The 24,731-nt window shown below is 45.6% G+C and overlaps 2 protein-coding genes across 3 annotated transcripts in view; both read left to right on the top strand.

Moving 5' to 3' along the window:
• Positions 1 to 5,526, top strand: part of TCEA3 (transcription elongation factor A3) — a 36,862-nt gene extending 31,336 nt beyond the window's left edge. The window contains exons 9-11 of the mRNA XM_029227119.1: positions 88 to 234; positions 1,894 to 1,965; positions 4,201 to 5,526. Coding sequence (XP_029082952.1) covers positions 88 to 234; positions 1,894 to 1,965; positions 4,201 to 4,209 — 228 coding nt within the window. The 3' untranslated portion in view covers positions 4,210 to 5,526. The remainder of the gene's footprint in view (positions 1 to 87; positions 235 to 1,893; positions 1,966 to 4,200) is intronic.
• Positions 5,527 to 12,742: 7,216 nt separating this feature from the next.
• Positions 12,743 to 21,301, top strand: ZNF436 (zinc finger protein 436). 2 transcript variants are annotated; one of them, XM_029226785.1, is made up of 3 exons: positions 12,743 to 12,829; positions 14,981 to 15,107; positions 17,541 to 21,301. In XM_029226785.1, the coding sequence occupies exons 2-3, from the start codon at positions 15,002 to 15,004 to the stop codon at positions 18,791 to 18,793; spliced, it is 1,359 nt and encodes a 452-aa protein (XP_029082618.1). In that variant the 5' UTR covers positions 12,743 to 12,829; positions 14,981 to 15,001; the 3' UTR covers positions 18,794 to 21,301. The 2 variants fall into 2 exon arrangements, with proteins under 2 accessions (XP_029082618.1, XP_029082617.1); XM_029226784.1 differs by lacking the exon at positions 12,743 to 12,829 and adding an exon at positions 13,770 to 14,181 and having other exon boundaries at positions 17,541 to 20,753.
• The last annotated feature ends 3,430 nt before the right edge of the window (positions 21,302 to 24,731 follow it).

The following is a 24,731-nucleotide window of genomic DNA, read 5'->3' on the forward strand; positions in this document are numbered from 1 at the left end:
TCTTCTGATAAAGGCTTTTCCCAGCTGGGACAGGGCCAGGGCTCCTGGGGCTCCCTGGCCCTGAAGGGCAGACTCATTTCTCTCCAGGAAATGGCCAGTGATGAGCTGAGGGAGTTGAGGAACGCCATGACCCAAGAGGCCATCCGTGAGCACCAGATGGCCAAGACAGGCGGCACCACCACCGACCTCTTCCAGTGCAGCAAATGCAAGAAGAAGAACTGCACCTATAACCAGGTATGGGGTGGGGGAGGGGCCAGTGGGGGAGGAGGTGACAGGGGCCAGGAGAAGCTTAGGGACAAGCCAGCGGGGAGAAAGGGCTAAAACCCTGGGCTGCAGAGAGAAGGGCAAGTCTTGGTACACCAACATGATACATCTGTGGCTTCTAGAAAAGATGCATGCAGAAGCACCCAGATCTGAGTCTGTGAGGCTTGGCCAGCGTGTTCTGGCCTGCCCTGAAGCAAGAATAAGAGGGACCAGACTCACAGGGCACAGAACAACTGTACAGTCACAAGTGGTTGGAAGGGAACTTAGCAATAAAAACTCTGCTCGCTCAGTTTACACACAAGGAAGCCAAGGTCCAGACGGGGACAAGTTTTGCGGCTTTGTCTAAAGTGGCAAAGACAGTGGCAGAGATGTTAATAAACCCAGATCCAGACCTTTCTGCCTGCAATACAGCCAACTTGGTAGTGAAGCCTAAGAGATTTAGCCCCGAGTCGTAAGGTAAGGGTGAAGACCACTGCCCTGGCATGGGGAGCCGTGGGAGGCTGTGGAGGCCTCTTCTTTGAGACTTAAAAGCTGTTTCTGGGTTGTATGTGTTATGCCCTTGGGGCACCAATATTCTTGGATTCTAACTGGTGCTTTGTCACTCTAGAACTCTGTTCGTTCCCCCATCTGCTCTCAAGCAAGATTTATCAGAGCACCTTGCCCTTGGGGATCTGTGGCTACAGCAGAAATAGTGAGCCTTGCCCTTCAGGAGTCTCTTGGAGAATTCTAGTTCAGGAATCTGGAGATGTGTGTGCAAGTTCCTGCTCCCTTCCAAGCACGTTTCCCTGTGGAGTGACATGCCTCCTGTGCATCGCCTCCCACCAGAAGTCGAATGCCCATTCGCAAAGTTCTCTCTCCACAGAGAGACCCCAGTGGTATCCTTCCTCAGGTGTCATTGCTCTGCAGTGACAAGGCTGTGCTAGGCTGTGTCCTCCTGGCCCACTACTGGACTCACCCATTAGCAGGGGGATTTCCCCCCACTCCACAGACTCCAGCTGACATGTTCATAGCTGAGTGTCCACAAAGCAACAACTTGCTACATGTCATGGCCATCCAGGGTTGGCTGCAGAAAATCAGAACAGCAATTGTTAAATCTGGAAATACCAGGGATTTGCTGTGGGAAACCTGGTTTCTGCGCCTGAATGGTCTGGTTAAGGGGATGAGAAACTAGAAAACAATATTAAATATCCCCAATGATCTTCAAATCCCTTTTCCTCTCTGGGTCTCAGTTCTTCCACCTGTAAAATAAACAACAAACTGGATGATCCCTAAGGTTGCTTCCAGTTCACTCAGTTCTGATCAGAGAGGTACATCCAATAGGATGTGTTCATTTTTCCAGTAGGAGATGAGTCTTGAAGCAAGAGAAGACAGATCAGTTCGGAAGAATCAACAACAAAGAGTGAGAGTGCAAAGGTCAGGTTGAGCCAGGGAGATACTGGAAGTGAGCTGATGGAAAACATATGAATACACAATGGAATTCTTAGTGATAAGGGAATTGCCAAAGTGGAGTGGGAGTAATGGTGCCAGCCTCTGGGATTTGGACCTCCTTCTACAGACAGTGGGAGCCATACCAGGTCCTAGAGCAGGAAAGTGACTTCATGAGTGGTCCCTGCTCTCTTTTTCTCTCAGGTGCAGACACGCAGTGCTGATGAGCCCATGACTACCTTTGTCTTATGCAATGAATGTGGCAATCGCTGGAAGGTCTGTATTATCTGTATCTGTATCTTTCTTCCTTCCCTGTCATCCACAGATGCTGCCCACATAAGGAGTAGGATGCCCACAGCCCAAAAGGGGCCTCATACATGGGGGGCTTGCCAGCCTCCACAGAGCAGGCCTGCAGAGCTGGAGATAGTGGTGGGTTGTTTTGGGGAGGTGGGGACACTGTACATGTGTATGTGCATGTTTTTTTTTGGAAAGCACCCAGCTGGGGTGGGGACAGCAGCCCGCATTTTATCACAGGAAGGGCAAGTCTGTCATTCGAACACAGATGGAATCAGCCTCCTGGGATCCACAGAGGGGAGGAAAAACAATAGCACTCTGCATTTGGACCACGCCTCTCTGCAAAGTGGTTCCACAGATGGTCTTTCCTTTGGACCTGGTCACAGCCAGGGATGAGGAGACAGCGTTGCCCCCAGACGCTCCCAGGTCATCCTCCCCTCCTAGAACAGCTCTGGAAAAGCCTTACATTACCCAAGGCTGTAACCCAGGTGGGCCCCAGCCCCTGCAAAGGCAGCGGTTTTGTTTTCAGGCATGGGAGCCAAGCAAAGACTCCCTTCACAGTGCTCCTTCCTGCCTCGTCTTCTGAAACAACTGAGTGTGGTCACATGGTTAATGTACGGTTACAGTACCATCTGACTTGCATGTGTGCTGTGTAATGTCTGGGCCACCGGGCAGGCTGCAGGTGCTCCTAAAATTGTAAGGTACTTAGCAAGGACTGAGCATGGGACTGGGAGTCAGGAGCCCTGGTTTCAGGTCTCTGCTCTGCCCTACTCGCTGGGTGACCCTGAGCGTGTCACTCTCCTCCCATGGTTGATGTGACGATTATTACATATGCACACACACTTTGCAACAACTAGGAGAAATGTTCCTTTATAATATTACTCTCATTTTCAGATGAGGAAATTGAGCTATTGAAATGGTTAACAAGCATAAAGTCACAGAGTTTCGAGCACCGAAAGACAGTACTCCACATTCCTGATCGATTGAGTTTTCTACAACTTTATGTAGGGCCTCAACAGCCATGGGGCCTCATAAGAACTGCCATGTATTTTAGGGTAAAAGTCAGACAATTATGTATTTTTCTTTTATTCACTTATTGAGCACTTAGGGATGGGGCCAGTATAATGGCCTACTGGTTTAGAGCATGGGCTTTGGTATCAGGCTCAAATCCTAGCTTTATGACTTACAAGGTGACTTTGCTAAATGACCTGAACTCTCTAGGCCTGGATTTCCTCATCTATAAAATAAGGGTGGGAATACTTAGCCCACAGAGCCGTTTTGAGGATTGAGAAGGTAATACACATAAAGAATTAACAGGGCCTCTGATAGCTCATGTGGTATCTTTGTCAAATTAGAAAGAAGTGTCCTTGCCTCCATGTAGACACAGCCTTGCACCAGGGTACAGAGCTTGGCAATGAGCAGGGGCTGAGTTTCAGCCCCAACCTGCCCCTTTGGCCAAGCTCTCTTGTGCAGTGAACAAGCTGTACAGCCATACAAAAAAGCCCTGAGCACATACGTGCCTGGTACACAGAAACCACCATTCTTATTATTGTGAGTTTGTTACCTATCAGTATTATGGGAGCTTCGGCAAGTCATTTAACCTGTCTGAATTGCTTCTTTACCTGTGAAAATGGAAGAGATATGACGGTGCCTATCTCACAGGGTGGCTGTGAGGATGAAATGAGTTAATATACGTTAATGCCGCCTAGCCCAGAGTAAGTGCTCAATCATTTGTAGCTATTGTGTTACTATTGGGCAAAAGCTCCAAACCCAGCTCCTCCTCCCTGATTCCTGGAGAGAAACTGGAATTTGGAAGTTGGAGAGGCAGGTCCCACTAGAGGTGGCAGCTACATGGCTTCTGACAAAATTTTCAGGTAGTGTCCATTGCCATGTGGGAGACCTAAAGTCTAACCAAGCTATTAGTCATAATCACGGTGTTATTTCTGACCATAAATTGAGAGCCTACTGCATGTCCGCCATCGAATTTCCATTCATTACTTGATATGCTTTTCTGCATTGATCGGCATTATGATCCCATTATGCAGATGAGTGACTTGTTCGGGGTCACACTGCTAATGATGGCAGAGCTGGGATCCGGACTCTGGTCTGTGTGGCTCCAGACCCCACCTTCCTTTGCATGTCCCTCCACCTGCCTCTAGCCTCCCTGAGTCACGGCAAGGAAAGTTCTAAAACACTGTTGCCTTTTTGGTTTTGTAGTTCTGCTGATAGAACCACCAGCCAGGATTTCAGTGAACAAGGTGAGGAAGAACAAAGAGAAAGCACTAAGCCATCGTAACTGGAGAAAAATAAAAATTAAAACGAAGAAAAGTACTTAACTCTGAATGGGGCATTAGGGATCAGAGGGAGAATTCTTTTACAAATTAATAATCAGTTATTAATAGTGATTGACTAATAGGGGGAGGCTAATTGGGGTACAATGCTTAGTCCATGTTGACAGACCTCTTGTAGAAACTCAGAGCCTCAGAGCTGAGGTGCCGTATCTTTGACAGTGACTGGTAGACCTTTGCTTTGAGTCCCTTCCTTCACATCTGAACCTCTTGGCCTTTTCTGAGTTGGAAACCACCAGACCGACTCAAATCTTACCCACCCCACCGTGAATCACACGTGCAGAACAGTTCGCTCATGGTTTGGCTTAGGCAGATAGGACTTCCACATCGTGTAGAAAGATTTCTTCCCCACTCCTCATCTCTTCCCAGACTCTCTGCTATTCCCTGTTCCTAGCTTGTTTGGGGGCCTTTGAGGACTCCAGACCTGGTCCCTCTAGGCAGGGGACACACCATCTTGAGCTGAGGGTTTCTGAGTGAAGTGTACAGTGGTCGCCAAGTTTGGTGGCCCCTGGGAGGTCCTGAGCCTTGGAACCCATCCAGGCCCAGGCAATGCGTTCCTCACAGCTCTATTGTGGCCTGAGCTACAGAGGAAGTCTGCAGTGCACAAGGGCCCTTGTTGTGTTTCTCCCGTGATGAAATTGGCTTGCTTTTTAAGCTGATAGGAATTTTAGGCAAATCTGGAACCTTCTGGAAAAGCCTTGGGGGCGGGTCTGGTGGGTCTGTCCTGGGTCTCAGTTGCTGACTGTCCCTGGCCTTCCAGCAGCCCCAGGCTGAGGCTCCTGGACTGTGTTTTCTAAAATAACTAACGCGTAAGAGCTTGTGAACTCCTGGGAGCTTGGGCAAGTCACTTAACCTCTCTGAGCCATTTCCTTACCCATCAAAAATGGGAGTGGTACTAGTGCCTGCTTCATAGAGTTTCCATCTGCCTTGGTTCACACTTAGGGTAGCTGTTGGGGTAACTTCAGCCCAAGTTTCTTACGTGCCCTGGCGGAATTGGTTATCACCTTCTTCCTTCTACCCAAGTGCCTCCTCCTGTAGATGAAGCCTGTAAATAAACTGTGTACAGAAACCTGCCACCATCTCCAGGTTTTCAGCGGTCAGATTTGGGGTGGGTCCTTTGGAAGGACTGAAAATCCTCTCACAGAAGATACAACACACACAGCTCATAAATGGCAGATCCAGGACGGAAACCCAGGTCTCCTGCCTCCTGTCATTGTGCTTTATGCTATGAGAAATCCAGGGCCATACACAGTGCTCGGCCTCTACCTTCCAGGAGCTCCCAGCCTGGCAGGGGAAGAAGCCACAGGTAGAGACTTCCACACCAGATGGGGTGTGATAAAGCCTGAGGTATGAATATTACCCACAGAAGTATAGAAGGATGTTGCTTAGATACCTAGGTGCTTTTTAAACTGTAATATAGGTGGGAATCCCCTGGGGATCATCTTAAAACGCAGATTCTGATTCAGTGGGTCTGGGGTGGGGCCTGAGATTTTCTTCTTTTCTAACGAGCTCCCAGGTGATGTCAATGCGGCTGGTCCACAGACCACACTTGAGGAGTACTGTCTGAGACATCCAGATTTTTCTCTGCATTATCTAATCCTCCATCCAAACGTCTAGAAATCAAAAGCAGAACAAAATAGCAACCACTATTAATATAATAATATCAATAAATGTTACTTTTGGGCTTTTTAAATATGCCACTCTGGGGCGATCTTCAATAGTCACAGTCTAAATGTCCATTGTGCTCCCGGTGTCACAAGGATTTACAGCATAGGAAAAAATACAAAACTCAATAACCTTACTGTTTACAAAGGAGATGACTCAGATTAAACAGCAGAAGAACAATTCGGCTCCAGTTCGCACATCTATACAGTACACATCTACATTCGCAAAAGGACACAGAAAGCGTGACTAGGCCTCAGACTGTATTCACATCAGCAGGTGTCAGTACCTCCCCACTGGTCTTCCTGTGTCCACCCAGGACCCCCTCCAGTTCATGCTCTCCACTGCGCTGACCAGAATAGGCTTTTCAAAACGGCGAGTCTGATCATGTTACAGCCCCTGCCCCACCACTCCATCACCCCCATTTGCAACCTTCCATTTTTTCCCGCTACTCTTGGCAGGGCCTATAAGGCCCTGCAGGGCTGGCCTCTGCCTCTCCCCGACACTTTATGCTCCAGCCACACTGGCCGTGCTGTATTCCTCCTCGTCACACAGGCTTTGCACATGCTGTTGGCCAGAATACATGGTTTAACCCCATCGCCTCCCTAATATCAAAGATGAAGAGGAAAAAAAAAAAAAAAAAGATGAAGAGGGTGCGAGCTTCAAGGGAGTTAGTGTTAACTCTACCTCCCTGAAAGGCTTCCTAGGGGGAGGGAGATTGCTGCTACTTTACAGGAGGAAAAAGACGACATTAGGTGAAACAGAGAAGCAACATGGTTGGGATGGAGGAAAGAAGGTCTCACCAGGAATGTTAGGGCCAAATGACCTTGAAAACCAGAGTCAAGATCCTATGACCATGTATATGTATAACTGATTCACTTTGTTATAAAGCAGAAACTAACACACCATTGTAAAGCAATTATACTCCAATAAAGATGTAAAGAAAAAAAAAAAGATCCTATGACCAGTTTAAAAGAGGATTTCAAATGTTACAGAAACCTGAAATACTACAGAGAAGTCTTTCTTAGTAGTCTCATCCAGACTACCAAATTTCTGTCTTTAGCTCTGAGGTTTTTTATTTTTTTGAGCTTGAGACCTCAGTCACCAAGTGCCTATCTGGATATCTACTCCAAGTACCCCACTGGCCCTCTCAATACAATTAATCACAAACTGAATTCACATCTTCTCTTTCTTAAATCCCCTCTTCTGTCTTTTCTATTTGTCAACTAGTTCATTACTTAGAACCATCTTTGAGCCTTTTCCCTTGCCCTCTTCATTTTATCATTTTATAGTCTCTCCCTTACCCAATCCTTCTCTCCATTGCCATCACCATCAACATTTTCTCTCAGGTCTTCTTTTTTCTCCAGCTGATGCCAAGGCCTTCTACCGGTCTCCCAACTCAAAACACTCCCTACCGGGACTTCCCTGGCAGTCCAGTGGTTAAGACTCCACGCTTCCAATGCAGGGGGCGCAGGTTCCGTCCCTGGTCTCGGAACTAAGAAACCACATGCCACGTGGTGCAGCCAAAAAACAAAAACAAATAAACAAAGCAAACAAAAACAGTCCCTACCTTACCTGCATGAGCCATGCATGGCTCTGAGCATCATTCCCCCAATCATTTTCAGTGGATTTTCGCCAGCTATACCTGGTCTGACTTTCAAAGTTCCCTTCCATCTGCCTGTCTTTAGTGATTTATCTTCCACCCCTGCTGCCCCTCATGCTCCAGCCTAAGGGAGGTATTTGTCCTGTTCTTGAAAACCTGATGGCCCTTCCCAACTGTGACTGCCTATTCTGATTCCCCCTCTTCCACCCCAGTCCAAATCTTACCCATTCTTCAAGGCTCACCTCAGATACACGTCTTCTACGAAGTCTTCTCTGATAACCCTGGCCACAAGAGATGGTTCCTCAGAACTCCCACAGCACTGTGAAATGCCAATAATTACAGTGCATTCTACCATGATAATGATAATAATTCCTTTCTATGACAGTGTCAATAATATCTATTAAGGGGACTTCCCTGGTGGTCCAGTGGGTAAGACTCCACACTCCCAACGCAGGGGGCCTGGGTTCGATCCCTGGTCGGGGAGCTAGATCCCACATGGATATTGCAACTAAGAGTCCGCATGCCGCAACTAAAGATCCCCCATTCTGCAGTGAAGATCCCACGTGCTGCAACGAAGACCTGGCGCAGCGCAGCCAAAATAAATATTAATTAAAAAAATAATATCTATTAATTTTTGAGCATTTACTATCTGGGTATCTTGGGCACATTATGTAAATCCATGCCTTCGTCTTTCATCTGTAAAATGATGGTAATAATAGCACATAGCTCATAGGGCTGTTGTGAGGATTCATTAGAATCATACCTGACACAAAGTACCTGACTAGTGAACATTAGCTATTGTTATGAGTATAGGGGTACTTTATATTGTCTCAACTAATCCTCAGACCCCCTGAACTAGGTTCTTTTTAAAAAAATTTGTGGGTTGAGAACTGGTGAGTTTTAGATTAAATGAACTTGTGTGCAAAAAAAAATTGTGGGAGGGCTTCCCTGGTGGTGCAGTGGTTAAGAATCCGCCTGCCAATGCAGGGGACACGGGTTCAAGCCCTGGTCCGGGAAGATCCCACACGCCACGGAGCAACTAAGCCCGTGCGCCACAACTACTGAGCCCATGTGATGCAACTACTGAAGCCCATGCGCCTAGAGCCCGTGCTCCACAACAAGAAAAGCCACCGCAATGAGAAGCCCACGCACCACAACGAAGAGTAGCCCCCGCTCGCCGCAGCTAGAGAAAGTCTGTGCGCAGCAACGAAGACCCAATACAGCCAAAAATAAATAAAAGAAATTTATTTTAAAAAAAAAATAAAAATTTTAAATTGTGAGAAAATATACATAACAAAAACTTTACCATCTTAACCATTTTTAAGTGTACATAAAGTCCAGTAGTGTTAAGTACACCCACAGTGTTGTGCAGCCAATCTCCAGGAACTCTTTTCATTTCGCAAAACTGAACTTCTGGGGCTTCCCTGGTGGAGCAATGGTTAACACTCCACGTTCCCAATGCAGGGGGCCCAGGTTCGATCCCTGGTCAGGGAACTAGGTCCCACGTGCATGCCGCAACTAACAGTCCCCATGCCACAACTAAGGAGCCGGCGAGCCAGAACTAAGGAGCCCACCTGCTGCAACTAAGACCCAGCGCAACCAAATAAATAAAATGTAACCAAGTAAATAAGTAAATAAAATGAATATTTTAAAAAAAACCTTGAACTTCTATTCCTATTAAACAATTCCCCATTTCCCCCTTCCCCTGCCCCTGGCAAGCACTATTTTACTTTCTGTCTCTATGAACTGTATTATTATATTCTTTTTACAAACCAAAAAAACCGAGGCTCAGAGAGTAATTTGCTTCTATGAGACAGAATCTGGACTTGAACCTGGGCCTCCGTTCATGCACTTTGAAACATGATTTCACCTCACAGATGGGAGGTGAAAAATCATCTGTAATGCATTTTACCTCTCCTACAACCATGATGGCCACTGTGTGACAAGGCCCTCCTCTGTGCCCGTGCATTTTACGTTTTGCAGCCATTCTCACATTTAATCCTCACAGCAGCCCTGTAGTCACTGTGAGGGGGCAGTATCCTAACTCCCAGCACAGTGCCGGTACAGGACAGAGACAGTAAATATGTTCAGTGAATATAGGCCTTTAAATTTGATGCCTTTAAATAGGTTAAACAATACTAAATAAGTTTGTTGTGCATTTTTAATGCAATTGTTTACATTATTGAAAATGTTGACTCTCTAAGGAGAAAACCAGCTGAAATGCATGAGGTCATAAAGAGCTTCCCAATCCTGGCCACTCCCCTCTCCTCCTGCAGAGTCAATCTGCTCTTCTCACCCCAGGCCACCCCCCCCAATCTGCACTTCATCACCAGCATTGCTGATCCACAGCCAAAGCCAGAGACAAACAGGCAGGCAGGCAAAGGGACATAAGAGACTGTCCCTGCTCTGCTTCCTCCCCCTGCCTCTCCACCCCCATACTCTTCCCTCTAACCATACCCAATCCTGACCATTCTGGAACACGCTCTGTCCTTTCACGCCTCCGTGACTTTGCACATGCTGTTCTCGAAGCCTGGAATGCTTTCCTTCGCCTCGTTCTCCACCTCCGAGACTCCTACAGTCTTTGCAAGCGAGCTCCGAAGTTACCTCCTCTGTGAAGACTCCTCCCCTACCCGTCCCCGCAGCTGTGAGCCTGCCCCTCCTCGAAGCCCACTAGCTAGCTCCTCCAAATGCACTAGCAGTTGGACTGCAATAACTGTTTTTAAGTCAGGGTGCCCCCCATGTCCCCAGCTCCTTGTGCTGAGATGAGGCTCTGAGCAGGGGTAAAGAGAAGCCCTGATTTTTTTTTTTTTCAGTGTTCCTGGTATATTTGAAAATGAGGAGATAACAAAACAAGATCTCAAATACTGAGGCATATTTTTCAATGTCTAGCAAATGAATGCTTCCAATACAAAAAATTATAACTGTGCTGCTCACAAGATAATTATAGGATTTATTAAAATATAATAATTAATAGTGCTCCCCAGGCACAGTGGTCTGTTAATAAGAAAAAAGCTTCAGGATATACAAGGAGGCTCTTTGATCAAATTGGTCAGTGGATCTGACATAATGTAAAACCCCATTTGGAGATAATGTCAAAAGCCTAAATTGGAGACCCTGATGAAATGGTACTCCTGGCCCCTTTCCCCAGTGGTAGGCTGTACTGCTGCCTCTACACACAGTAGGTGCGCATTGTTTGCTGAATAATGGTAACAAACACAGCTTTCCAAGTTGGTTATTGAAAACCCACACACAATAAGTATTCCTGGGAAACAATGAAGTCCTGAACAATGGGGCAGGAAGCCACCTCCTCCTCCAGTGACCCCCAACTCTCAGAGTCCAGCTGAAGGCTGCAACAGGAAATCCCTCACCCACTGTCTTTCCTCCCTCTCTTCCCCACTCAGGGGCCACCCCCACCCAGGGGCACCAAATGCACTCATGCTTTCCATCTGCTCTCCGCCCCTCTTCTCCTCTAGCCTCTGGAGGGTCCCAGGTGAAGAAAGAGAAAAGCACTTACTCACAGAAGGAGGCAAGCAGCCAAGCTGGGCTTGGAGAGTCGTCCTGCCCCCAGGCAGGCCTGAGGAATAAAAGGAACGGCAAGAGGACAAAGAAGGACTTAAAGCTCTGGAACAAGGGGAGAGAAAAGGCCTAAGAAAGTTTACAAAGCAATCTGTCAGAGAAGGGATGAAAAGGGAGCCCCACTGAGCTGAGGGGCTCAGGCACTCACCTCACCTTCGGCCCAGTTAGAAACCTGCAATTACTTGGCCAAAGTCTGAACCGATCTCCCTCTTCCTTGTCCCAGAGGTTTCCCTGGGAGTGCAAGGCCTCACCTTGCTGGGGTTTTGGCAGCCCCAAGTACCTCTGCTCTACTCGGCTCAATACGCCAGTTTTCTTGAACCCAACTAACTGGCCCAACTTCCAGTTCCCTCTGGATTTTCAGCAGAAACACTATGGCTAATACAGTCATCAGCAGATCCTCAAAGCTATCCAGCTACTCTGACTGCCCAGACGTTCTGAGCCAGTGAAAATATCCACAGGCCTTTCTGAAAGTCTCTCCTGCCACCAAAGGCAGGATTAATAATAATACCGACTATCACCTGAGTGCTCACTCTGTGTCGAATGCTTTAAGTCATCTCACTTACTGCTCACCACCACCTTAGGTATGATTACCCAATTTCACAGAAAGGGAAATAGGCCTGGAGAGAGTAAATGTCTTTCCAAGGGATACACAGCCTGGATTCCAACCCAGGTCTCTCTGACCTTGGTGCCCACACACTTCCCACTCAGGACACTGCCTCTTGGGGACCCTCTGCGATTCTACTTTTTGTGGTTCCCATATTAATTTTAGATGGGGTAGGATGGTACAATTCTGTGGTATCTAAAAAAATCCTTTGCCTCACAGTTGGGAGTGAGAAGAGGAGCGGGCGTGGGAGAGTCTGCGTCATGGCTGGGTAGGGTCTTAGTTCTTTTTAGACACTTGAGTAATTTAACCATAAATAACTGGGCACTGGGAACAGGACACTCACTAATAAAAGCATGGCCTAGAGTCACGTTTGAAGAAAAAAATTCAAGTCACTGAGTGGGTGGACATATCTGCAAAACAAAAGAAAAGCCCCTTTCCCAGCCCAGGCAGAGAAGTCTCCTGTACAGTTAGAGACAACAGGCTTCTGGGCACGTAGCCAAGGTTCTGGGGATATTTATAACTTGAAGAGGGTGGGAGTCCCTAATAAGCTGCTATATTCTTTTTCCATCACTTCCCTCTCCAAGGCTACAGCGAGCTCAGAGCTCTTCCCCACACAGAATGCCTGCTTTCCCTAGTGCTCGGCTTCCATTGTCTAATTTTCTCATCCTGGCTGGGGAAAGGGAAGGCTGCAAGTCCTTCCGTTCGGAAGAACTCCAGTTGAATGTAGCTTAGCTGCTGGTGGTGTTTCTTGGCTAGCTGCTGTGGTCTCAGGAATCTGCCTATGAGCCTGTGGTTTCTCTGAGCTGTCTGAGAGTCTGAGGTCTCGGGAATCTGTGAGTCTTTGGGATCCGCCTACGATCTCTGGGCTTTGCCTGCACGTCTACGGATTCGAGATCTACCTGCAGATCTGAGATAGACAGGATCTGCCAGTGACCCCCAGAATCTTTCCGAACGTCTGTAGTCTCAGAGAACTCTGCCTGCGGATTTGAAATCTGTTTGAGGCCTCTTGGATCTTGGAGCCGGCGACCTAGCGGATCTTTTGTGGGCCAGGAGGTAGGTCTGTTCGTTCCCAGTTCGGGTTTTCGGCTTCCCACCTTCAGTTGGTCAGGGACTGCTAACAACCTAAGGGTCCGCCGGGCGTGGGCCATTAGAGGCCCACGATCCCATCGATGCGGGAGGCCGCCAGGAACCCTTTTAGCAGGCAAGTCCTCAGGGATGATAAGGACTGTCCTTCCCAACCCTGGGGTCTGGCTCGCTCCACCTTACGCGCCCCTATACCCCACCCTCGCTTCTGATTTCCCTCCGGCTTTTGCGTCCCCTCCGCTAGGCGCAACTCAGCCTGCCCCTCACGGAGCGCCCTCCTTAGAAGGACGCCCCTACAGGGTTAACAGCGATGGAGCCGGCACACAAGCCTGGCCCAGCCGCGGACCACACTTGCTGGCAGACGGGCGGCGCGTTGCCCCCTAGGAGTTGTAGTCTGCGTAGCAGTGTGAGAATGCCGCAGTCGCTGCTGGGTGATGTAGTGCGTGGGTGGAGCTCAAAGTTCCAGCGCGCCCGCTGAGTCTCCCCTGGGGAGTGGGCGGCTGCTGCTTTCCTCTCAGGCCTAGGATGTCAAGTGAGAGCTAATCCCAGCTGAACTCAACACAGGCCAGCGCCTAAATTAGGCTCGACGTCGCAGTTAAGATCCGACTCAAGATAAGCTTGTAGGGACGTGAAGAGAAGCAAGGCAACCTCCCTGGCTTAAGCCGGCTGTGGTCTCCAAGAGAGGAGAGCGGAAGATACTCCGCCCTGGCTAGGAGGACGTGCTTTTTTCTTCACCCTTTTGTTCTTTTCCCTCCGTGGCTTTTGGCCTCTTACTGGCCTTTGTACGCCCGAATGGAACTCCAACTCCCGACAGGCCACGGGGGCGGGCTCAGGCGTGATAAAGGTGCTCGGCCGTGCTACAAGAGGCGGGCCTTGTATTCGCTTCGCTCGCTGATTGGCTGAGGCAGCTGCCGGAAAGGGCCCAGCCTCGACATGGAAGAGCAGAGGCGTTCTGTGGGCTGGGCTGAGAGCCTCCTCCCTGAGACAGCGTCGGCTTGACCCCCGGCCCGGGAGGGACCGAGCCAGGGGGCTGTCTTAGTAATTCCGGGAGCCTCCACCCCTTGGTGGCGGAGACACGGAGGGCGGGTCGCGCTCGAGGGTCAGGGAGGAGAGTGACCCGGCCCGGATTCAGGGCCCTCCCCAGTCGCCTGGCGGCCAGAACTCCAGACCCCGGGAGTGGGCAGGGCCTGTTTCTGTGCCTCACGCCCTGCTTTTCGCCTCCTTTAGCGCTGTCTGCTAGCTGCTTTTCCTGCTTTCTCTCTCCTGGGAGGCGAATCCTTGAGCCCGAGATGGCAGCCACCCTGCTCATGGCTGGGTCCCAGGTAAGCCGGGGGTGGCTTCTCGGACCCTGCCTGTGCTTACCCGCCTCGTTCCTGCGTTTCTTTGCTCCGCGAATCTCTGTGGGAAATTCCCTGAGATTAGTAATTCGCTTGCTTCGGTATTCTGCCTCCAGAGACCCAGTATCAGAACAGTATAGCCACGAACAAGCATTTACTGAACACCTGCTGTTTGCCTTTAAATACTGGGGAGACAAAAGATGCATGAGGCATGCCCTCCCTGCCTGCTCACAATCAGTAGGAAGACAGATGCACCCGGTTAACCATGAAACTACATGATAAGAGCACTATTTTCTGTAGGAGCAACATGCTGTGGGGACCAAGAAGTGGGAGTATTAATTCTATCTGAGGTGTGGGAGGGAGGTAAGGGTGGAGCAGAGCAGCGAGATGGGGCGCATTGAAGAACAGTCGGTGCTGGAACAGGGCCTTAAGGAACAGTAGGATTTCACTACCCTGAGAAAGATATTCCAAGAAAATAGGAACATTGTGGGTAAAGGTATGGAATGCTGTAGGTGCTAGTTGTATTGAGAAAAGTACTGCTAGAGGGTAAGGTTCGGAGTGGGGCAGGGTTATCTGGCCATGGGACCAAAGCAATCAGCTCATAAATTGCTCTCTCCTTTACCACATCTCTTTGTTGCTTGTTTATTTCTCCTTTGGACTCTACATATCAGACCTAATACCTTTTGCCTCCTCAACAATTCTAGCCATGTCTCTAATTTCGAGAAGAAAAACTGGTACTAACCTCCTAGATACCAAGTATTGAGGAAGCGATATGTGATTTCAGGCACCTGTGACATTTGAAGATATGGCCATGTATCTCACCCGGGAAGAATGGAGACCTCTGGACCCTACACAAAGGGACCTTTACAGGGATGTTATGCAGGAGAATTATGGAAATGTTGTCTCATTAGGTAAGTATTCTCTATCTTTCTCCACCCCACGTTTTTGAGACTGTCAAAAATGCCTTAGCTCTGTCAACACAACCTAGTTAGTTGATTCTTAAAGCTCTTAATTGGATTTTGGCTTGAGTTGAGTCCTCAGGCAGATCTTTGAATGCGGGAATATCAAGGTCATATGGTCTAAAATGAAAGATCGTTCCTGCACATTTTAGAAACACTCAGATTTCTTGCGCCCTGAGTCATTTGCCATTCTCCAGCCTGTCTGTACAGATCACTGACCAAACAGGTCTGACATAATGGTGCTTGCCAGGATATAAATGCCCCTGTAAATGGTGCTTTTACTAGAAGATAAAGGGGTTCTGACCCAGGTTCATGGGAAGGCAAAAGCCACCTTTTTGTGTTTGCTTTGGCATCAGAGCTGTAGCTTTGACTCAGGTCCTTTATTTATCCAGAGCAGGTACTTGTCTAGAGACATTTCAGAGTTGATCATGGGTTTTGAGTGTGTCAGATGATGCTGTTCCAGAAGAATCCTGAACTAAGTGAGATCACAAATTCTATTAGAGAGGGAAGCTAATTTTTTTGATGGTCTGCAAACCTGTCTTTTCTCTTAGATATCCTTTGGTCTGGGTGTAACTAGAATAAACAGTGTATTCTTGAGCTGAAAGCCTTTTGACTCACTTTGTCTCCTGTTAGGACTTGACAGAAGTTAGCAATCATGTATGGTTGACTAGGACATCTGCCATTCATTAGGATTATTCCTTTTTATGAAATCTTTATTCCTATAGCTTTTAACAAACAAAAGGCAAACTGTGAAGGGTTTCCTTTTTAAATTGGGCTCTCTCTGATGTCCCAACTTTCTTGGATCCTTCCTTTCAAAATGCAGCCAGAAGTGAAGTTATCTACCCAGATCTATTGTAGTCAGTAACCCAAATATTCCACTTAATCCAACAAAAGCAAGAAATGAGAATCTTAAAGAAATGTGAATTTATATGTCAGTGGTCCAGCCCAAGGAGCACATTTTGGAAGGATGGAAGCACAAAAAAAAAAAAAAATATATATATATATATATATATATATATATTTCTTGCCCATATAAGTTTGGGAGTGGGTTAGATAATGTTTACAAGGCTTCTTTACCTCAAGACTCTTCAGAACCTTTAATGTGATATCAGGCATTTTTAATTTCTAAGAAGATGATGTTGTATGCACCATTTACCAAACTAATTTATCCCTGGACCCTTTTCTCCCAGCATACCTAGTAATCTCTTTCTGAAGAGTGTACCAAGAAACACAACTTGGAAAAAGCAGTGTCTGGTAGAAAGTTTCTTGTAGACAGTGACTTTGTATATTTTGATTTTCATTTAAAGTCTTTACTTACTCAATGCCAAGAATATTCTGAGCCAGGCATCTCTTTTGCCTTCTCCAACCTTCCCACCTCTATTTTCATTAAAAGGCCACTGAGGGAATTCCCTGGCGGTCCCGTGGTTAGGACTCTGCACTTTCACTGCGCTGGGCCTGGGTTTGATCCCTGGTGGAGTTCCCCGCAAGCCACGTAGCGCGGCCAAAAAAAAAAAAAAGCCACTGAAAAGTAGCAGGTAACATTCGGCAGTCATTTTTCTTGTCAACCGAGACTTGATATAGATTGATAAAAATTTGTTTTTCTCCATGCTAACCCAGTAGGTTCTTAGTAAATATTATATAATGGTAATGAAGAAGGCTTGACAAGAACATACACATACACACACATTCATTCACATATAAAATATCTAGGCTTTTGGCTTTTAGAAATTCTAATTTAAAGTCTTTTATATTTTCTGTTTATGGTTTTCTTCTTTTGAAACACCAGGAACATATACAATATTCATAAGGAACTATTAACTGTAGTGATACAGAGCATGAACATTTATCAGACAGAACCGGATTTGAATCTTAGTTTCACCATTTACTACTGTTATGACCTTTTGCGAGTCACTTCTGTGGGCCTTGAATCTCTCATTCATAAAGTAGAAATCATCATAATGCCTGGCTCTCAGGGTGGCTGAGGTAATTCACATAAAGAACTTAAAACATGGGGCTTCCCTGGTGGTGCAGTGGTTGAGAATCTGCCTGCTAATGCGGGGGACACAGGTTCGCGCTCTGGTCTGGGAAGATCCCACATGCTGCGGAGCAACTAGGCCCATGAGCCACAACTACTGAGCCTGCGCGTCTGGAGCCTGTGCTCTGCAACAAGAGAGGCTGTGATAGTGAGGCCCGCACATCGCGATGAAGAGTGGCCCCCGCTTGCCACAACTAGAGAAAGCCCTCGCACAGAAACGAAGACCCAACACAGCCCAAAATAAATTAATTAATAAAAAAGAAAAAAAAAAGAACTTAGCACAGTGCCCAGCACACAGTAGATAATTTTTGTGTGTGTTTACCAGTATTATTCTTCACCTTTTATTACAGATTTTGAAATCAGGAGTGAAAACGAGGTGAATCCAAAGCAAGAGATTAGTGAAGATGTGGAATTTGGGACTGCATCTGAAAGACCTGTTGGTAATACTGAGGACAGTCCTGAAAGTGAAGAGGCCTTTGAAAACAGGGATAGATCAGAAAGACAATGGGGAGATCTAACAGCAGAAGAGTGGGTAAGCTATCCTCTCCAACAAGTCACTGATCTGCTTGTCCACAAAGAAGTCCATACAAGCATCCGATATCATATATGTTCTCATTGTGGAAAGGCCTTTAGTCAGATCTCAGACCTTAATCGACATCAGAAGACCCACACCGGTGACAGACCCTATAAGTGTTATGAATGTGGAAAGGGCTTCAGTCGGAGTTCCCACCTTATTCAGCATCAAAGAACACACACTGGAGAGAGGCCCTATGACTGTAATGAGTGTGGGAAAAGTTTTGGAAGAAGCTCTCACCTCATTCAGCATCAGACAATCCACACTGGAGAAAAGCCCCACAAATGTAACGAGTGTGGAAAAAGTTTCTGCCGGCTCTCTCACCTAATCCAGCACCAAAGGACCCACAGTGGGGAAAAACCCTATGAGTGTGAGGAGTGTGGGAAAAGCTTCAGCCGGAGCTCTCACCTAGCTCAGCACCAGAGGACCCACACAGGTGAGAAGCCTTACGAATGTAACGAATGTGGGAGAGGCTTCAGTGAGAGATCTGATCTGATCAAACACTATCGTGTCCACACGGGGGAAAGGCCCTACAAGTGTGATGAGTGTGGGAAGAATTTCAGTCAGAACTCCGACCTTGTGCGCCATCGCAGAGCCCACACAGGGGAAAAGCCGTACCACTGTAATGAATGTGGGGAGAATTTCAGCCGCATCTCACACTTGGTTCAGCACCAGAGAACCCATACTGGGGAAAAGCCATATGAATGTAACGCCTGTGGGAAAAGCTTCAGCCGGAGCTCTCATCTTATCACACACCAGAAAATTCACACTGGAGAGAAGCCCTATGAGTGCAACGAGTGTTGGAGAAGCTTTGGTGAAAGGTCAGACCTAATTAAACACCAGAGAACCCACACAGGAGAGAAACCCTATGAGTGTGTGCAGTGTGGAAAAGGTTTCACCCAGAGCTCCAACCTCATCACACATCAAAGAGTTCATACGGGAGAGAAGCCTTATGAATGTACCGAATGTGAGAAGAGTTTCAGCCGGAGCTCAGCTCTCATTAAACATAAGAGAGTTCACACTGACTAAGTCCTGTAATTACGACTGAGAAATGATTCATTTGAAGGTACAATTTTATTTGATATCAAAGAGCTCTCTCAAGACTGAGCTGCTTTTACTGTACTGAATTTCCTTGTTGTGGGCCACAGTTTAGAACATCGAAGAAGACAAGCCACTTGAAATTCTGATCCATGGCTTTGGGAATGGTATTCCTTCCTCCAAAATAGTGATTTTTATTCACCCAATATTAATGAATTATTTCATCAAAATCAGCCCCACAAGTAACTGGAAATCTGAAGACCAGGTGCTAAATGCTGATAAATGCTCAGGCCTGGAAATGGAGTAAATCTTTAAAAGTAATTTCTCCCATCCTTTGCCCAAAGAACTATGCTAGGGGAAATATTGACCTGTGATAGGGTGGTCACAGCTACTTTGGTAAAAGACAACCAGAGACTTTGCTTGAATTGCCACACCTATTCACTCACCATGGTAGCTGGGCACACACATCTTCCCTTCAAAGGGCTTTCTCCTAGAGTTGCTCATGCATTTGTATCTTTCTGTCTTCCTAAGAGCAGGATTCTGCATGATGAAGGCAATGATCATAACTTTTTGCCTCATTGTTTCTAATTAACTTTTTTAAAGCTTTCATGTTTGTGGAAGCTAACTGAAGATACAGATTAAAAGGAAAAATGAGACACAGGTTTGGGGACCAAGGACTCATCAACAGTGGTGACTTTAGCAAGAGATGCCCACTGTTATTGCCATTAATCAGAATTTATTAATTTTCTTCGGGGATCACTGTAGGGAATATTGTAGGGAAAATATCTTCAAGGAAAGATAGGACCGTAAGTGGAATTGACCACTTCAGGGAAGGAAACACAGAGTCCCTTCCCAAGGAATGCAGGTCATTTCTCTGTTCTTTCCCCTCTACCCTTTAAAATCAATTCTCCCTATACTGCTAACTCTAGGATTTGATAAGGGCCACATCCCAGTGTTTATCTTAGCTTGCATAAGGGCATGTGTATGTACATGTAAAATGTGTATTCCTATTGTTTTTCCAATAGAAACTGAATTCACACTGAATTAGCATGTTCTTGGGTGATATTGATCATGTGACAGAACTACAGACATAACTCCAATGTGAGAAATGTCCTTTTTTTCATTCTTTATGAAAAAAAATTGAAACACTAGTGCTGTAATGTGTACTCTCCTGTAAGATCTGTCTTTGTACAGAACGAAGCACTTGCTTATATGTATCGGTCAGTTGGAGATTATTACCAGACAAATAGGTTGATTGTCCTGTTCTCAGACTGAATTATCTTCTCTTTGGCCTAGTCACAGGGAATTAATAAAACTAGATAGGAATGTATTTCCATTCTCCCAGCCTACAGATTTAAGTGGTTAATGTAAGAGTTGACCCAATTTAAGCCCAGTACTGTCAGTTCTCCTTATCTCAGCCCAAATAGGAACTAAGAAATATCCCAAATGTTGATGCTTATCCAAGCATTTGGGGGTGGGAGTGGGAGGGAACTGATGCCCAGGAGATGGGACTAGAGTGAGGAATATATATTTTTTGAGCCTGCCCCACGTTTTTTCTACTGTATTGTGAGTGTTGTAACATTTGAAAAACTTTTGCCATAGCTCTTTGGGACTTGGCGTTAAAGGAGCCAGTGGTCTCCCTTGGGTAGTGTACTATAGTGATTTACTATGACCCACAACCACGTGGGTCTGCATCCCTTGCAAATGACACAACCTCGAAAGTAACAATGAAAAACCACTCCACCAAGTAGATGTCTTTATGTTGTCACTCTTATTTAAATACAAACTTGGGCAGGGAGCATGTTTTTTGTTCTATACAAAATTTAGCTGACTTTGGATATTCATATTTTAATTGTTGAATGGCTTACACGTTCTTGATGACTAAACTCAAATGTCTTTTTCCCGTATCAGTGTTGCTGGTGGTTTTAATGAATATCAAAGTTCTCCTGTTGTTTCTGTGAGCCACTAGGGGCATCAGCTTCAGAGTGGCTGTAGAAGAAGACAGCATCTCCATGACCTATTTCACCCCCTTTTCCTTCCCTACTCCCCTGCCCCACCCCCAAGCTGTTCTTTCTGCTGCTTTTGGCTTCTGAGTGCCCCAGCCATCTCTCCAGACATGTACACTTCAGTTGGGAAGTTAAAAGGGCAAGGGCCGGACCAGCTCTGTCTCCTCTCTTCCTGCCAATTGTTGCCCATTTGCTGTGTTGAACTCTGTGTGAAGTTATGCCTCAGTCTCTCTTTGCTAAAGCTTTTTGCATGCCTTCTGCTCCCAAGTCTCTGGCTGCTTCTGCACACACCCTGAACACATTGTGCCTGTTTTCTATGGTTGTGGAGAGTGAGTGAACAAGTAAGTATGTACAGCAGTTTTCCTTATGGTATTGGTCACAGTTATCTTGTGTCTATCTATATCTGTATTATTCTAACAATATCCTGTAATTAAAAGTATAATTTTTAAAATCAAAAAGCTGAGAATTATTTTAGTAATCCAGTACCAATTCATAAAACGGCTTTTCATCAGATTTATTAAAATTGGGCACAATTGTTTTTATATTGATGCATTTGTACAGATGTTCTTGTGGGAATTTGGGAATGCCGTGTCTTCACATATTGGTGAGCCCTCTGGATATTGCCAAAATTTGGCAAGTGCAAAAACCTGGACAGTTCCCTATGAAGATTAGGCTGGTGGCAAAGCAACATGGAAATATTTGTTATGGGTAACTCATTAGCTTTGGAGAAGGGAAACAGAAACAAACAAACAAAAATCCTAACGGAAAAATGAGAGGAGGCCATATTGCTTTAAGGAGATATTTTTGAGTATCTGTTAAGGATACTAAAATAATTTCTATTAAATTAGTATTAGGATCCCAGAACAGAGATACGTCTTAGAAACAAAGGCTCTATATTCATGACATGACTGTGCAGTCTGCCTAAGGCTGTGGTTATGTTCTGCTAGGGTGTGGCTATGATTTTCAAATTACTTACACATAATTTTATCTTCCGAAACATTTTTTTAAATGGAAGGCCAGTCTAGGCAGAGGTAGGGAGTGGAAATGCTTTAAATCGGGGAAAAATACAAATATGAAAGAAAAGTTTTAATTAACCCTATCGCCAAGACTGGAAAAAGAAAGAGATTTTATCAAACCTTTTTTTTTTTTTTTTTTTTTTGGCTGCACCGCATGGCTTGCGGGATCTTAGTTCCCCGACCAGGGATCGAACCCGTGCCCTTGGCAGTGAAAGCGGGGAGTCCTAACCACTGGACCTCCAGGGAGCTCCTGTAAACATTTTTTAAAACTCCTTTTCTCCTTTCAACATGTTCAGCATTTTTTATTTCTGGGTAGGAAAGTTTAAGGAAAATGCTGGAGAAATTCACCAGGAACCTCTCCTTCAGGGCATTTAACATGTTAATGTTTCGCCATTATTATAGTAGGGGCAGATTTCCCTCTTTGAATTTTCTCTAGGAGGCTAGCCCTTTGTTATGGCTGTGCTTCCAGCCCATTAGGACCCCGCTGAGTCTACTGAAATGATAATTTGTTAAATGGTTCCCTAGTGTTTCAAAGGTTAGTGTTCCTGCTGAAAAAGGAGTTCCTACGCCCTGGGAGAAATGCACCTCTTTGAAGCATTGGTTAGATACCTAACTCTGTAATGGAGTAGCCGACTGGGACCTGCTTATCTATAGGAGACTTCAAGATAAAAAGTTGTTAGTGTGGGACTTCCCTGGTGGTCAGGTGGTTAAGACTTTGCCTTCCAATGCAGGGGGTGTGGGCCCGAGCCCTGGTCGGGGAACTAAGATCCTACATGCCTCGCGGCCAAAACACCAAAACATAAAACAGGAGCAATATTGTAACAAATTCAATAAAGATTTTAGAAAATGGTCCACATCAAAAAAAAAATCTTAAAAAAAACATTGTAAAGCAGTTATACTCCAATAAAGATGTAAAAAAAAAATAAATGGAAGATAAGGAATCAGAAGCAGCCAGTTGAAATTACTTCAAACTTTTTGTGAAGATGAGAGATAAGACTGTATGAAAAGAAGTAAGGAATAAGTCCTGGAAATAAAGCAATGGAAAAGGTTTTCATTTAAGGACAGAGAACACTGTGATATGTGAATAGGCAAAGGGGAGAAAATTAGTGGAGAGAAAAGGACTGGAGAAAATAAAAAGTTGTTAGTGAAAAACAGTTGAGTAAAATGAATAGAAGAAAATTACCCTGTAATGACCTAAAACGGTTTCATGGTGAATCCCATTGTATTATCTGTTTTCCTAAATGCTTCATATTCGAAGTTTGTATCATTTTCAGCTTCTTCAAAGGTGCTTTTTTTCCCTCTGGCAGAGACTGAGGCTGATAACATCAAAATCTCACTTTGAATTTCACACCAGCCCCTGAGGCTGCTCTGTAGAGGTCTCCACTTGGAAATTACCCAGGCAGACCCCAAACTGAATTTACCACTTTGTTCTATCACCATCCCCCCTCACCTGCTTCTCATGTTATTTCCTAACTCAGTCATGGCATAGTCACCCAAGCTAGAAACTTGCATATCATACTTGAAAACTTCTCCCTTAGCCACCTTCCCAAAATCAATAATGAAAATTAGTTGAATAATTAGTCTTCAATAATTAGTCTTATGACATACCACCTCCTAAGTAGTTCTCAAATCTGTCTACCTGCTCTATGTACTGCCACCACTTATCCTGTGACCTTGGGCAAGTTACTTAGCTTCTTTGTTCCTTGGATTGCCCATCTGTAAAATGGTAATTATATCCATCTCACAGAGTTGCAAAGATTAAATTAAATAATGGGGCTCAAAATATTAGCTGCAGTTATTCAGACCATCACCAAGCCACATCCTGCTTACTGAAACAACCTCTTAATGAGTCTCATCTATTTTCAACCTCCTTCCATCTATTCTCCCTTGCTGCAGCTAGAATGATCTTTCTGAAGGGCAAATCCCTTCATGCCACTCTTCTGTGCAAAACTTTCTCATGCTTTCCATTGCCAGCAGCATACAGTGTGTTGTAGGTCATCAAGATCTGGCCTCTGCTGCCCTCGTCAGCTTCAGTTCTCTGCACTTTCCCTGTACTTGCAACGCTCTTCAAGCTGCATCTCTTTCTCTCCACTCTTCTGGTCAACTCCTCTTCATCCTTCAGGTCTCATACTTAACTTTTTCTAGGGAACCTTTCCCGATCCCATGAGACTGGATCAAGTGTTCCTGTTCAGTGTTCCCTGGGATTATCCCACTGAAAGTACTTTATTCATTTTGTAATTGCCTGTTCACTTTTTCATCTCCTCCATTAGACTTTGATATCCTTGAAGAAATCACTGTCTTGCTCATCATTGTATCTTCAGCCCCTAGCAACATATTTGACTTAGAGTAGGCAGGCAACAAATATTTCTTGGATAAATGAGAGGAGAATATATATAAACTTCATTCCCTTCATCAGGACTGGTGACTTTATTTCTGATTTGTCACTGCACAAGCTATTTGTAAAAGAAATTCTGTAGAAACGGTAGATATTCTCTCATTGCATATCTGGTGAGGCCTAATGCAAGAGAAAAAAGGCACCTAAAGGCAATGTGGCCCAACTAAGACACCCCCTCCCAAGGTAAAGCTGGGATAAAGTCACCGGCCCCTCATGCTCCAGTACTTGAATCATTGTCATCTTTGGAGAGTTATCTAAGATTAGACATCATGGCAACTTTGGTGACATGTTACAAGGCAAGCTCTCAATACAGGAAGCTTGGGCAGGATTCTAAGTTCCCAGCTGCAGGTTTGGCTGTTGGTCAACCTCTGAAATTCTCCAAGCTGAGCACATAAGCCAATAGTTGTTAATATTTTCAGGAGGATTCAGATTCCTTTGAGAATCTAATGAAAGTTTTGGATCTTTTGTTTGAGAGTTCTTTCTTTATTTTGCTTACAAGTCCTTTATCAGAT

This window comes from Monodon monoceros, unplaced genomic scaffold, assembly GCF_005190385.1.
Source record: "Monodon monoceros isolate NGI ecotype Baffin Bay Population unplaced genomic scaffold, NGI_Narwhal_1 Super_Scaffold_18, whole genome shotgun sequence".
In the NCBI taxonomy this organism is placed as follows: domain Eukaryota; kingdom Metazoa; phylum Chordata; class Mammalia; order Artiodactyla; family Monodontidae; genus Monodon; species Monodon monoceros.

Bases quoted from the DNA above. Each gene is read 5' to 3' on its own strand.
- ZNF436 (XM_029226784.1), top strand. From the start codon at position 14,149: ATGGCAGCCACCCTGCTCATGGCTGGGTCCCAG. The intron at 14,182-14,980 runs GTAAGCCGGGGG...ATGTGATTTCAG, and splicing joins TGCTCATGGCTGGGTCCCAG to GCACCTGTGACATTTGAAGA. The intron at 15,108-17,540 runs GTAAGTATTCTC...CTTTTATTACAG, and splicing joins TGGAAATGTTGTCTCATTAG to ATTTTGAAATCAGGAGTGAA.